This window comes from Phragmites australis, chromosome 3 (genome assembly GCF_958298935.1).
Source record: "Phragmites australis chromosome 3, lpPhrAust1.1, whole genome shotgun sequence".
In the NCBI taxonomy this organism is placed as follows: domain Eukaryota; kingdom Viridiplantae; phylum Streptophyta; class Magnoliopsida; order Poales; family Poaceae; genus Phragmites; species Phragmites australis.
In genome coordinates, this window is record NC_084923.1 from 1,935,071 (window position 1) to 1,949,368 (window position 14,298).

Below are 14,298 nucleotides of genomic sequence, written 5' to 3' on the forward strand. Positions count from 1 at the left end.
TGCTGATTGGATTGGTCCATTAAACTTATTAATTCAGTGTTATCTGAAGATAATGTTAAACTTATACATGTTGACATGTCTTGATGATTTTGTAGGTCGGTATTTCCATTTTGTGTTTTCGAATCCCGATCGATACTGGTATTTTCCCGATCGGATTGGTTCGTTTTCGACCCTCCGATTATGTCCGACCGTTTTTGTTTTTTCCCGTTCCCGCCTATCCCGTTTTCTTTTTCGTCCGGTAGAGAAAATATGAAAATGAAAACGGTTAGAGAGTTTTCCCGACCGTTCCCGTCCGTTTTCATCCCTAGAGGCAGGGAGGGAGCCCTTGCTACATGGCGCGAAGGCAAGGCACGTGTCACCGGCCCCACCGCACAACCTCGCCTTGGTCCGCCACAGTCGCGTCGTGTGGGCCGAGCGACGCCGGTGACGCATCGGAGAATCCGCCGTTGCCGTGTGCCGCTGGGTGCAGGCAGCGCGAGTGCAACGCAACCCGTAGGCCGTAGCGCGGGGTCCGCGACGAGGACGTGGTGGTGATCGGCCCGATGGCTACACGGTCGGCCGAGGATCGCGGTGGGACGCCACGCCACGATACCAAGCCTCGCGCTTGCGTCTGCCCGTGCCCGTCCGTCGTGGCCAGTAGGGTGGAGTCGCCGTTGCCGTGATGAGCGCACGGGCGTGAGAGGGTTGGCAGCTGTTGCATCTATCAATCAATCAAAGAACCCCGATGCTCCAATCATCCGATCGCTGTGTCGGAACTCGGAAGCTGGAAGTTTCTGCCTGCAGGTAAGGTAACTCGTGGCGCCCGCCGGAGCGTTGTGCTCATGTCAGCTTGCCATCAGTTGCGTAGCTTGCGTTGGGAAAAGGCCAAAAGGGAGAGATGGCTTTGGCCAAGAGTATTGCGGGAGAAAGTAGACGGAAAGACCGACAGTTCAGAGATTAGGGAATGTAATTTTTTATTTATTGATGAAATGAGTTTATAATATATAGACACCGAATAGACAGAATTGTATCTATTGGGATGTCGGTCATCCTAATGGGTGCTAACCGCCTAATTAAGTGATATCTTTAATTACATGATAATTGAGTATTTCAATTATAACACTCCTCTTAATTAATTATCCTAATAGTAAATTTCTCGTTGAAAACTCTTCCAAAATTCTATAAAAAAATATGAGAAGAAAATAGTATGATGATATATCATCAAAACTCTTTTAAAATCTAATAGAAAACTATAAAAAAAATGACATATATTGATTATTGGCTCATTGTAAGCTCATATGAAAAATCTAAATAGGAAAAACATACTGGTGAGTTTAGGGAACAATAATTATGATTTTATGAATCATATTAAAACCTCTGAAAACCTTATTAAAAAATATAAGAAATACTAGTATTATACTGTTAAAACTCCTTTAAAATATAGTAAAAAATATGAGATATGAGATATGTGGCACGTAAGAAGTAGCGTCACAAGAACTTGCACTGCGCATCCTCGTTAAAATCTTTAGTAATGGTCCGATGGACAGGCACTGCGAGCTATGAAACAGACTCGCTAATCTTTTGTGAACATACCTGAAAACTTTTGATGGGGCAATTGATTATTCTAGGCAAGGTAGAGATGCTGATGCAGGAGTAAATCCAAAAAACAAAATAAAAAATCTAACTCCCTTGCACATGGAAAAGCAAAGGGCATTCATCACCAAATCGGGATCCCACATCACAAGGTTCCGTTTATAGGTCACGTAAAGGGCACCTACAAACCACTGATCACTGATCTTTACATGTGGTCCCAGAGAATAGTGAGCGCAAGCGGTGTGATCCCGCCAAAAAAGCCAACCATGTTCAGTTTCATACATGTGGAGCTCCTTTTTAGCCTCAGCCAGTCAGCCTTGATGGGGATCACAGACAAGTATTACTCACTATCTTCACGATAGCTACGGTTCCAAATAAACCACTAACAGGGTATTCTAGAGCGATTACCTAACAAACAATATGAGTCCAAAAGGTGAAGGTTCTGCATGGCATTTTTATCAGTTCCAGAATGATTACAATGCTACTCATGGTCTTTGCAATTTCCAGACCTCAACTGTGAAAAAGGTGGTTACCGACACAATCTATAGGAGTACTGGAGTTCAACATCAAGGCAAAACCAAAAGTCTAACCAGTAATCACTAAAGGGTAAAGATATATGATGCTACAGATTCGCTCAAATCTCACTAATGTACTCCAGAAGAGATTCGACCTCTTGCCTCAGGGCAGCAATTTTCTGCTGCTGCAAAGCAATCCTGTTTTCTACATCCTGACCACGCAGCTTCTTCTCAAAGCTGTCAACTACGGTAGAATGCCTTGTCATGAGCTTCTCCTGCATCTCTCTCTCCTTTGCAATCAAGTCCTCGACCTGCATCAGAATGCAAACAGTAACCAAAATGGAACATTTAAGAACAATGTAAACGCAGAAAGTTAGTTTAGATTCAAATCACTTGAGACCAGTTTCTCGACTTCATTCCATGGTATGCCAACACAAGATATGTTCGGTTAATAATAATAACCAACCTTTGGCCATATCTGATAAGACTGGGGAGATGACTGTAGAGAGTTCAACAATGGCTTCAGCTCTTTCGATAACTCCTTAAACTGTGCATCAGCCGTTTTACGAGCTGCCTTGCAAGACTGAACGTCTCCTGTCCTAGACAAATCACGTAATGAGGCCTCCAGTTTATCATGAACCGCTAAGCATTGCTCAAAGATACCCTGGATTTTCTGAACAGTGGCTTGCACCTGTACCGGAAAGTATGAATTAGCCAGCAGAAATTAGCACTGCAGAAAATAAAAGGAAGTTTCCAAAAGATCAAAATAATAACAGAAGTTTGTACTGCAGTAATTCAAGATTTTTTTCAAAACTCTGGTCAATTATCAGACTTGGCCTTCCCTACTAGCCAGGCATGCACCTAATCTAAAACCATTCATATTTAGTTCGTTGCTTGGATGCCACAATGGTTAAGTCCTCACTCTTGTCATTTCTCTCAATAGTTGTTAACCTGATCCTGCATCATGGGCTCCCGTGCAACATCCAAAACACATTAGTGGAAGTAGAATAGACGGGATTCTTATTTGAAATGTCCAGAGTTTCAATGCCTCTCTAGTTAGTATATCATCCCCACAAATAATTTCAGCAGTTCAGGTTGTGTAACTTTTTTTGCTGACAATGAAAATACTCCCACTGTGAAGTATGTGTTCAAAACCCTGCTCATTTTTGGTTTGTAAACTAATCAGTAGTATTATGCCCAGTGCTCAGTGGTGAATGTGACACATCACATAAGAAAATATCATAGTAGAAGAGGCCAAAAGAGAAGATAATTACAGGCAGATCTAAAACAGTTTTCAGCAAGCCATCAATAATGGAAATCTTTTTTGAATAAATAATCATTTACCTCATCCCACTGAAGCTTGGCCAAATAAGAAGGAGAATTCTTGGAGATTGACATGTCAGTGCGCATGTAAACAATACAGGCCACAAACAGGAGGAAGAAACCAGTAATCAGCATTAATGGCTCTCTGAGCAAGGATATATTATTGAATCTGTAGGACACCTGCATATTGCAAAGGAATCAACAAACAAGTTTGCTCTGGTTCATACCTATCAAACTATCAATAAACTAACAATTTAACTCGGTTTGAGAACCAGTACTTCCTCTTCTCTATAGGTTATTTGGTTGGATTAATGGTTTAGCACAGGTTATCCTTTTCATAAAACCATTGTCCAAATAAATCACTCAATAATAAATCCAAAGCAAAACCTGGAAATACAAATTATGCTCTGGAACAACAACAGGCCTCTCCAAGACAACAACTGGCCTTCCAACAATGTCAAGATGCGAATACTTCACCTGCACCGCACGACACTGCTGTTAATTAAAAAAAGAATACTTGAATAGGTTCAGAAATTTGCTCACTGCATCATTCAGTGAGAAACCACCTCTTGCCATTGCTTTGTTGGAAAGGGAAGTGAAACTTCAATATCCTTTGAACCTTCAGGTAGAACAACCTGCCCAACAACAAAGATACTTACAAGGGAGAATTGAAAGTAAAAGTAATACAATCACTACAAGGAGTCAAGGAATATGAAAAATTAACAGCATAACAACACTTAATCGTTACTTCTTGCATGAATTATGCTGTTATGATCCTAAGATATAACGGGGGTAATTATCCGCTGGGAGGATAGCCAGGCGGCGTCAGCTGGTAGGGATGAGAGATTTAACTATAGATGAGAGAGACTTAGAATATTACAGAAGAGTAGATTAATTCTTCTTGCTTGATTCCTAATACACAGCTATTGCCTACTATATATAGCTAGCCAACTTACAGAGAACCAATCTGATTACAACTTGTTTATTCCTTCCAGACAGTTTTAACTCAATCCTAACTGAATCCAACTTGACTACTTCTAATCCGACTCTCCTAACGTATCTCTAGTGATCTGACCTTTCGAACTAATTTATCCCTTCCCTGAAACCGAAACTAAAGCATCTCTTTAACCAGACACGCTACAGCACCGCGTGGTACTGTTCACGCGAGTGGACAGTAATTTTCTGAGCGTGAACAGTACTCTCTGCACATAACATATGCACATTCTTGTTCTAAGGCTCAGGAAATACAGCGATAGTTCTAACTGGCATATAACAGTATGGGATTTAAGGGTCTGTTTGACAAAGCTTTCAGAGCAGCTTTCCAGCTGGAATCAGGAGAAGCTCTGTAAAACAGCAGCTTTCAGCTTCCTGAGTGGAATCCGTAGAAGTGATTATCTGAAATGAACTAGAAGCTGGGGAGCTGAAAAAAAAGCTTCCCCTGATTCACTTCCCGCACAGAATCACTTCCACCATATAGTTTATTTTAAAGAATCACTTTCAGCCACATAATTACTTCCCCCAGAGAATCACTCTCCGCAGAGAATTTGAATCAGAGAGAGCTCTACCAAACAGACCCTAAATCATAAAAGGCAACATAAACAGGTTACAAAATTTAGAGAAAATGTGCCAATTTCCAATTCAGTACAACTAATGTTCACTTTATCTGCAAATTATTATGCCTAGTAGGATTTAAATTGTGGAACAGTGTAAGTACTAAGTAGCAGATCAAAGTGTAGAACACAAGGGGCAAACGGAAAGCCTTATCTTCTTAGAGATAATTGTTTGATGCACATTAGTACCATACCTTTACAGTAAGCTTTTCTATCAGAATTTCCTCCATTGGAGAACCGAATGTGATATTGAGAAACCTCTTTCCATCAGAATAGAAAGCAAAGTCTTGAAGAGGTAAACCATAGCCAATGGTAAAGGTTGTTTGCCACCCGCCAAACAACGGAAACCTTGGCTCGATTTCCAGCTGGGTCTGAAATAAGAAAGCTTGCTATGTAAAACTATTTGGCAAGAGATGTTGAAACAACCTTGATAGCTGAGATAGATAACAAGAGTACCTTCTTTGAATCACTCCACAAATGTGATGTTGAAATATTACCAATCTCATCTCTGTAATAAATAGAGTGGGCCCTTGGAGGCAGTTTCGCAATAAGATGCCTAAAAGATGAAGCCCCTCTTATGTAAGGTCTAGATTGGTAATCAATCCTGCAGGGGAACAGATAATTAGTTACTTCGGGACATAATTTATCTCTCTAGTTACAAGTTGAGATACTGAAAACTTAAAACAGAAGTCAGAAAGGAGATTAACCTGGAAAATTCACCCTTGAGTCTGGCACCACCGTGGGCAATGTTGTAGTGTTCCGTAATCTGCACACTTCCCCAGTGAGATATCTCTATCTCCCTTATAACTTCCTTTGCAACTGCAAAAGGGTTGTTGTTCTCAAAGTGCACGATCACAGGTGAGTAGGAAAACGGGGGAAGATCTTCAAATGGTCCGTACTTTAGTTCTGAATCCACAAGTTTTGCGTTTGGATGCCTTGTGTATGATTCAACCCTTCCACCAGGCAATCTGATAGTAAGTGTCTGTACCTTAACAGGGTAAGGTGAAAGATAGTGAGCACTATCCTGATAGACAACAAGTTGCGCTTCAGCTTGAGTGATTTCATCTGGTAATGGTTGGAGAGAGTGCGTGAATACAGTCAGGACATCCAAATGTAGAGTTTTGCCCTTCTCCAAAGGTTTAGGTAACAATGCTGAAAAGAACGTTAGTTCTGGGGGAGCTCCAGAAGGCTGAACAACTTCAATTGGCAGAACAGTACTTGGACCCTTCACTTTTCCTTCAGTACCGAACGCTCTTATTGCTGCTAAGTTCTTGGCTTGGATATTGGGAAAAGCCATTAAAACTTGAGAGACAGGGTCCGGGTCAGCATTTTCAACCTTAACAAAATGAGGACTATGTAAGTTATAGTGTAACAGCAAAATTCCAACACACCACACATGCATGAGTAAGCCCAATTCCATCCGGTTCTGAGCGCTTGCATAAGGCATGCTATTCTTATAACAGAAAGGTTCAAAGTTACTGTTGAGGATTTTAGGACTCATAGCAGGTATTGCCGACACAGTGAAACACTGATGCCTATACATGAAACAGAGTTAAACAAACATCCACTATAAATTGGTTAAAATAAGCCGGTCCAATTTGGTGGGCCAGAGAATTGGGGTATCTAAATTTTGATAACAGAACTTGGACACTGGTGAATAGACCTGTAGGGCTGAACAAATGTTGGATTTCACTCCGTGAATGCTAACTGCATCGACACATCGCAGCATCTTATTCAGGCTAAGGCTAATGAGACGAGTTACATAATGCAAACAGCAAGGTAGCATAACTACTACAGGATGGGGAGTTCAACAGGTTGCAACAGTGCTTCAGCGAGAAACGACTCAACACTAGATAAACAAATCAGCAAGGCAGCAACGCACCTTGAGCGACGCGAGGACGCGAACGATATGCGAAGTCAAATCAACCTGCAACGAGAGAGGAGACCCACGCACCGTTAGATCTGCGAGTGTTAAAGCGGAAGAGGTGGGAGGAGTAAGACTCCGCGATCTGGAGCGCGAGAGGCGAGGAGGACACTACTGACCCTCCGATCTGCCCTGGAGATGACGAGATCGGCGCGCGCGGTGGAGGCGAGGACGCCGACGAGGAGGAGGACGAGGAGGGTGGCGAGGCGGAGAGGCGGCAGCGGCGTCGCCATCTTCCCGCCGCCAGATCGCGTCGGGGAGGTTGGATTCGCGGCGAGATGTGGGAGGAGGCGATTTAAACCCTCGGGCGTGTGTGCGCGAAGAGGAGAGAGGCGGCGCCGCGCGGCCGGCCGGCCGGGTCAGTCGTTTCGTGGGTTTTGGTCCGGTTTTTTTGGTGCGATCTGGACCTGGGGAAATCCCTGAACCGGCACGTGGCGCACGTGTCCGTCCGACTCTGCCTGGTTGCGTCGTTGCAACGTTGGGTTGACGGACCCAGCCCAGAACGACCCGAGAAGACCCAACCGGCCGCACCAGCATCCGCCCGAGAAGACCTGTTGAACCACCGGCCGCAGTCGGGAAGACTCCGACCGGCCACGACGCCGCCGCCGCGGCGCCCACCACTGCGTGCGTCGCGTAACCTCCCCACGCGCGGCCCCGCCATGCGCGCCGAGGCTACCCAGATCAGCGCCTTCACCGCCGCGGCCGCGCACGCGCTCTGCTTCGCCGGCCTCGCTGGCCGCGGCGTGCTCGTCTCCGACCCCGCGCGTGCCCTCCGCCTCCTCGTGGTACTCCCCCTCCCATTCCTGTCTCCTCGCCTCATCTCGCCTCTGCCTCCCCCAGTTGTCTCCCACCCCCCATCCTTCCTCCGATCCGAACTAAGCTTTTCACCTCTTCGCTTAGGTCTGTGAAGCGCCGATTGTCATTGCGGTATTCAGCTACCTCCGGCGGGACCCCACACGCTGCTCGGTGAGGCGCGCGTGCGACCTGTTTGTTCAATTGTTCCTTCAAATTTCGATGCCAGAGTTTATAATTGGGTGATTGTATTCCTTTTATTGCAGTTTCTCAAGGCGGCTGCGAGAGGATTGCTCGGCTTGCCCGTGGGTTAGCTCTATTCTCTTGACAGCATTTTTACTTTGATCTGGCTTCTTTAGCTACGACGAAGGATCACATAACTCTTAGGATAGTACATTGCTGCATGATTTTGAAGCCCAAAATAAACAGCTCCATGCTGGAGATCTGAACCAGTAATCACTATTTAGTAATACCAGCCGGTTGGTCTTGTGGACTAACAGTCAAACTATTTAGTTATCTAGGATCTGTTTAGATTTCCTATTTTCGTTTCCTTGTCCTTATGGCAATTCATTTTTTTTAAGTGCAAAATCTTTGTATTTATTGTACACAATGTTATTTGGCAGGAGCATTCCTAAATGCATTTGGAGCAATTGTTCTTGGTGCACCTGTCGGAATCAAGTAAGTGTAGGCTGACGAGCTTTAATCAATCACTACTAGGATTGGCATTTCTACTGTTTTGCTGTGTAATGGTATCCTATATCTGATTTTAGTATAATGCACCAGGATATTTCAATTCATAGATACCAACAGTCCTTTATCTGATGAAAGTGTGCATTTGCAGGTACTGGATAGCAACGACTTATTGGTCACTTCTCATGTCCCTGTTCACAGTAAGTGCAATTTCCTCCGCTTTGTTTGTACTAAGCTAAGCACTTGAGCACAAGATCGTAGCTGGACCACTTGCAGTTTTGCTTTTCTTGTGTTGGCACTTCTGGACATCATGAGTTACACTTCATATTTACTATAGAACTGTGATAAATCGGGGCATGACAAGCTAATGCATGACCTTGCAGTTTGTTCCCGCAGCATGTGTCTACGGAGCATCCAAGATTGATTGGCAGAATGTGCTTTCTCATTCCATGTATTTTCCTGACTCGTAAACTTTGAATGCTAGAGTTCATCCAAGAGATGTTTCTTTTGTACTCTCCAGCAACTGCGGCCTGTCATTCTGGTTATCCTTTCACATTTGCAGTTATTTCGTACCAACTGATGTTATGGACTACATGATCTCTGCACCTTGTCATGGAGCTGTAATAGGAGCATGGCTCGGTGCTTGGCCTATGCCCCTTGACTGGGAGAGACCTTGGCAGGTAAAGATACCAGCTTTGAATCTCATGCAGTATGTTGTCAACACCTAGGCATGGAAAAGCACTATCATATGGATATGTCTGTGCACTTTTAGTTGTTAACATAACCACTGAAAAAGTAGCTCTATGGAACATATTCATGCCTACGACCTGACTTGGTTAAGCATTTGCGCCCACAAACATGGCCGCAGGCATTAAATTACGAACAGTACCTGCCCATATTGGTATATTCCCGTGGGAATTGGGTGATTTTGGTAAAATCACCATCCGTATTTCCTGACTGAACTTTCTGAGAGCTGTGACATGAAATTCATAGGTTTGCTGTACGTTCTGTTGCGTGTTGCTGCTTTTGAACTACTCGTCATGATCTTTTTTTCCCCTAAATTTAAACGTAGATCTTACTTTCTGTAAAGTATTTAGTGGAACATCAATGATAAATTGATAATTCCTTTGCTGGGCCTAACAACTGAATAATGTAATCGCCTCCACATCCCTTTGGCCACTTACTATTCTGTTTCTTTGATTTTTTGTTAGGAATGGCCAATCTGCGTCACCTATGGTGCAGTTGCTGGGCATTTGATTGGAATGGTAGTGTCATTGGTCCTGATAGTTGTTCACAAGAGAAGGGTTCGTGCAAAAGCTGACTAGCCTGCTGCCGTGCTTCTATTTTTTTTTTTCCTTTTGTTAAGATATGAGTAATCCAGATTTTTGTAGTGTACAACTCTTCTTCCACAAAGCTATGGATTTATCGATTAGCTTTCTTGTTATAGTGTAAGTACTGATGGCTTTCAATAGGTTCACATTGTTAGCTCTTTCAGCTAGCATTTTTGGCCTTTTGCAGCTGTACATTATTTTATTGAATGTAATGAGAAGGATTGATGTTTAGTTTTTCTATAGTGAAGGAGGAGGTTAGGTAATTAGCTGTTGTGAAATGCTCCTTTGCATGTTTCTTCGGAGAGGATCTGTTGTAATAATAATAATAATAATAATAATAATAATAAACGTAACTTCCCTAGCGTGTCAATATTTCCTCCTGTGCATGCTATACAAAAGAAAAGACAAGCAGGCTATACAAATTCGTCTGATCACTGTTGAGTACTGAACGAAAAATCAGCATCGGCGATATCAATATCCACGGCCGCCCTCCTCCACCCCGAGTCTAGACTGTGCAGCCGATGCTGCATGTCTCCGACCTCCTGCCCCCGCCTAGGCGAGGTCGGGGCGCTCTGGGGATCGTCCGACCTCCCCATGTGCTTGTGGAGCAGGTGCACCGGCGAGTTGCTCGGTGACGTGGTGTCGCCGCTCATCAACCCGTCGAGCCCTGCCTCCCGTTGCCTCGTCTTCTCCTTGGCCGCGTCCCTCCATTTCATCAGCGCCTTGGCCGTCTGCTCCTCGAAGATGGTCTTCTTCATGTGCGTGCCCATCTGCACGCAACGCAACCGCACACAAGGTTGGATTTGTATGTGATCCTAATGCTTCTTCTTTTCAAGAGCATTTACAGAGATTTTTATCGACGATTATTTCACCTGTGTAACCAGTGCATAGAGCGGGAAGGTGATGTAGCTGCAGAGGACCTGAAGAGCCAGCCCCACCATAACTTTCATGATGCTCAGGCCCAAGCGTTCGTGGTAGCACTTTTTCAACCCTGGGGTGAGCTGTATGACAACAACAAAACGAACTTAGCCACTGCAAGTTAGTTCATCCAGTACGAATGAATGAATGAACAACGGCTTCAGGGCTTAGGCCAATAATCAAGTCGCCTACTTACCAGTGTCCAGACGAAATGCGCCATCTGGAATGCATTCTGGTGACCCCATAGGCAGGATGAGCGAGGCAGAGTCAGCCATTTGTTGTCCTCTTTTTAAAGATGAATTAGTAGTTAATTAAATACTATTACACATGTACCTGGAACAGTGTCAAGTGTATGAGAAACAGGACCCAGTCAGGCCGGTTGAACCAAAAGAACTTGTTGCTTGGCTCAACTACTGGTGCTCCCTTGATGACAGTTGCCTTGTCCTGTATTTCTTTGGCCATCTCCATGATGACGATCTCTAGCTTGGTTCCAACTAGCAAGAGGATCTGAAACAATGACAGGCTCGTTTATGTTCTAGGACTAGAATCAAACTAAAGAAATTGCAACTGGGAAGGTTCATTGTTCCTTTCAGCAGAGGAAGTCACACTTACAACGAGTGGTACAAAAGAGATCCAAATAAGCGTGCCGAGTCCTGCACATAGGAAGAGAAATTTTCAAGAAAACGATGGTGATTACAAGACCAGTTGCAAGCATGTGGTTGAGCAGCTAAGAATGAGATGGGACAAGGCTGTACCGTTGATATCAAGGAAGAGTATGAAGATCGCCACAAACCACAGCGGAAGGCTGCAAAAACCAGCCAAATGTGTCAAGATCATCCAAGGCCGAGGAGAAGGACGTATCTGGAACGAGTATAGGCTATAGAAGAGAACCTGATGCCAACGACGACTTTGAAGTCGTCCTCCAGTGACCGCTTGATGTAGTTCTGGAAATTGAATTTACTATTGTGCGACAAATGCGCCTGCACAGGAGAACACACAAAAACTGTTTAGCACAAAGAGATTTCACAGGAAGCAGTTCTATTCGTAGTTGTTTTATTCTGAAGGAGATCTTATTCTGTCATAACAATTGCAAATGGGAGAGGTTTAGTACATTGATGAAGCCTTGCCGCATGGTCAGGTAGTCCACCTTGGTGACCGACGCAAAGAACTGCCTGAAGAATGCCACCTAGCAGCAAATATCCAAAGAATGCAGGTGGATAAGAAATGCTGAAATAGGTTGCAGGAATAAACGGCTCAGAGATCAGGTGCATGATCGAACTCACTATCCATCTGACTCCAGGGGTGCTTGAGAGGCCCAGATGCCGCTTCACGAACGATGTTTGATTGGTGAATCGGAATCGTGAATGATCTGCAAGAACTACATGTATCAGCTTCACTATGATCATGCATGCGTTCAGGAACACGCGTTAGGTTCAGAAGGCAAAGTTGGTTCTTACCGTTTGCCATCTGATATTCCAGTGAGTTGGTCTCTGATTCCCATTTCTTCCATCTTTTCATCTAAATACAAGAACATGCTACGACGGAATTAGTATTTTGTAATTGCAATATAAGTGCCTACTTTGACTTTTCAAATGAAATGGTTGATCATCAAAAAAAAATCTGAAAGAAATGGGCACACAGAAGTAGCAGCAAAATATATGCTTGGTTTTTGCTTACTTTCAGACGCCCTAAAGCCATTGTGGCTACGCTGTAAGCAACATGGAACACAGCAAGCACAAAGATGAATATATGCAGCTCGTGAACACCTTTTGCCGAGATCAGGGATACCATGTCCTGCAAAACCAAGCAAAACAAGAAAAGTTATTGCGTTCCTTATTTCATCATAATACAAGCAAGAATCGACGTTGCAACGTTGCTCTCACTTTTTTACCGCAGTAGTCGTCATTAGACGCGCCGGCCAAGAATCGACGATGGTTGGCTTCTTCTTCAAGGTACCAGAGTAACCTCCGGTGGCCATCGCCGCTGCTCTTGCCGTCCTTCTTCAGTTTGCACGGCAGCATGACGTTGCCAGCCTTGGTAGGGATACATATCTTGGAGATGGGCGTTTGCCCCACGGCGAGGAGCAGGGATATGAAGCCCATCAGCATCAACTCTGCAGGCGATCATATACAGAAAAAAAGAATCACCAATAGCCTGTCAGGATCCAGGACACGAGAATACATCAAATTTGAACTCGTACGTTATCTGTTTATGTGCAAGTAGAGGTGTTTACTGTCTTACGCAACAGTTCCACTTCAATTCTAGTGCAGGTACTGTTTGCGGTTTGATTTGGGAAAAAGTTGTTACTAATTTCGGTAAGTATTAGAGGAGACTATGTATTATTTTTTTTAGACGGGAGATTACTCGGTTTTTATTGAAATTAAAAAAGAAGTTTCAACAACCATACAAAAACCGAACCGAAAACGAAACAAACAAAACCAAAGTGGTAATTATGTATTAGAGGAGACTATGTATTAGAGTTCAAATCATTTGCAAGAAGGTAAAAAAGTGGTAATAAAGCAGCCGACCTGCTTTGATCTTCTCGAGCGCCTCCCGCATAGCCTTCTTCTGCCGCGTATGGAACCACTGCGCCAGGAGCAAAAAGAACGGACGATTGCGGAAAAGCCACGAAACAAATTCAGTCGCTAGAGCACATGCCAAATGAATGATCGATCACCAGGGCGCCAGTGGCAAGTGGTGGTAGGCACGTACATGGCCGAGCTTGTGGAGGCCGTGCTCCATGGCGACGGAAACGAGCACTATGACGGCGCACACGAGGGCCACCGCCCACGTCGGCGTGTCCGGCAGGTCCCGCCCGCCTCCGCCCCCGGCCATCTGCTACCCAACCACGTAGTCGTGCGCAGAGACGTACGAGCTCTCTTCTTTCTTGAGCAAACCCACCGCCGAGCTGGGCGCGCAAGCGTTACGCACGTATACCGTCGAGGGCGAGCGGAGGGAACACGGCCCCCGGCGTTTTTAACAGCGCGGCTCGGCGGACCGGGCCGCGTCAAAGTGCGTGCCGCGCGAGCCAGTGGAGAGGTGGCAGCTGCTGACTGATCGAGCGATTTGGCTCAGGTGCACGGTAAGAAACGGGGAAGAAACTTCTATGAGGCTCACGCGCGAAGGATCCTGGTGAGATCTTCATCCACGCCGTGCACATTTGATTGCACGGCGTGCGCAACGTGCGGGCCTGCGTACGCACGGGCACGTGTCGTGGTGTGACGGGGGTCTACGTGAAAAACCCGGTCTCACAGAATTTTCTTCCAAGAAACGGTGTTCTCTAGCGGTTGGAGTCGTGAACCTTTTTCTTCCGAGAAACGGTGTTCTCTAGCGGTTGGAGTCGTGAACCTGACATATCAAGCGTGCATGGGTGCGGAGTTGGGAAAGGAAAATTCGAGTGGGATGCGGACATACAGTTTATCTCGTTCGTTTATTTCTCCTACTTAATATTAATCTATTTATTAATTTTTTATTTAGTCTATAATTTTTTTATTTAACTTTTCAATACGAATTTTAATAAAATAAATAATAATGATAATCCATGCATTCACAGGGACTGATGAAATTTTCCCTTCCATACGGCGCGCGATCGGGCACGCAGGCTTTATTAGTGCTCGGCCGGC

At 44.7% G+C, this 14,298-nt stretch overlaps 3 protein-coding genes across 3 annotated transcripts; 1 reads left to right on the top strand and 2 right to left on the bottom strand.

Moving 5' to 3' along the window:
- Positions 1-1,993: 1,993 nt before the first annotated feature.
- Positions 1,994-7,311, bottom strand: LOC133911493 (dolichyl-diphosphooligosaccharide--protein glycosyltransferase subunit 1A). Its single transcript, XM_062353751.1, has 10 exons — positions 7,064-7,311; positions 6,903-6,947; positions 5,728-6,356; positions 5,477-5,624; positions 5,215-5,391; positions 3,977-4,045; positions 3,798-3,887; positions 3,432-3,590; positions 2,554-2,778; positions 1,994-2,398 (listed from the first exon to the last, which is right to left on the bottom strand). The coding sequence occupies exons 1-10, from the start codon at positions 7,175-7,177 to the stop codon at positions 2,207-2,209; spliced, it is 1,848 nt and encodes a 615-aa protein (XP_062209735.1). The 5' UTR covers positions 7,178-7,311; the 3' UTR covers positions 1,994-2,206.
- A 128-nt stretch (positions 7,312-7,439) lies between these two features.
- On the top strand, positions 7,440-9,997 carry LOC133911495 (uncharacterized). The gene is made up of 8 exons (XM_062353754.1): positions 7,440-7,729; positions 7,845-7,910; positions 8,003-8,045; positions 8,360-8,414; positions 8,578-8,626; positions 8,810-8,877; positions 8,989-9,106; positions 9,638-9,997. The coding sequence occupies exons 1-8, from the start codon at positions 7,604-7,606 to the stop codon at positions 9,749-9,751; spliced, it is 639 nt and encodes a 212-aa protein (XP_062209738.1). The 5' UTR covers positions 7,440-7,603; the 3' UTR covers positions 9,752-9,997.
- A 77-nt stretch (positions 9,998-10,074) lies between these two features.
- LOC133911494 (MLO protein homolog 1-like) lies at positions 10,075-13,655 on the bottom strand. Its single transcript, XM_062353752.1, has 14 exons — positions 13,388-13,655; positions 13,204-13,261; positions 12,559-12,788; positions 12,353-12,469; positions 12,133-12,193; positions 11,959-12,044; positions 11,787-11,861; positions 11,567-11,655; positions 11,431-11,480; positions 11,288-11,328; positions 11,009-11,182; positions 10,872-10,907; positions 10,630-10,758; positions 10,075-10,527 (listed from the first exon to the last, which is right to left on the bottom strand). The coding sequence occupies exons 1-14, from the start codon at positions 13,508-13,510 to the stop codon at positions 10,189-10,191; spliced, it is 1,608 nt and encodes a 535-aa protein (XP_062209736.1). The 5' UTR covers positions 13,511-13,655; the 3' UTR covers positions 10,075-10,188.
- Positions 13,656-14,298: the final 643 nt, after the last annotated feature.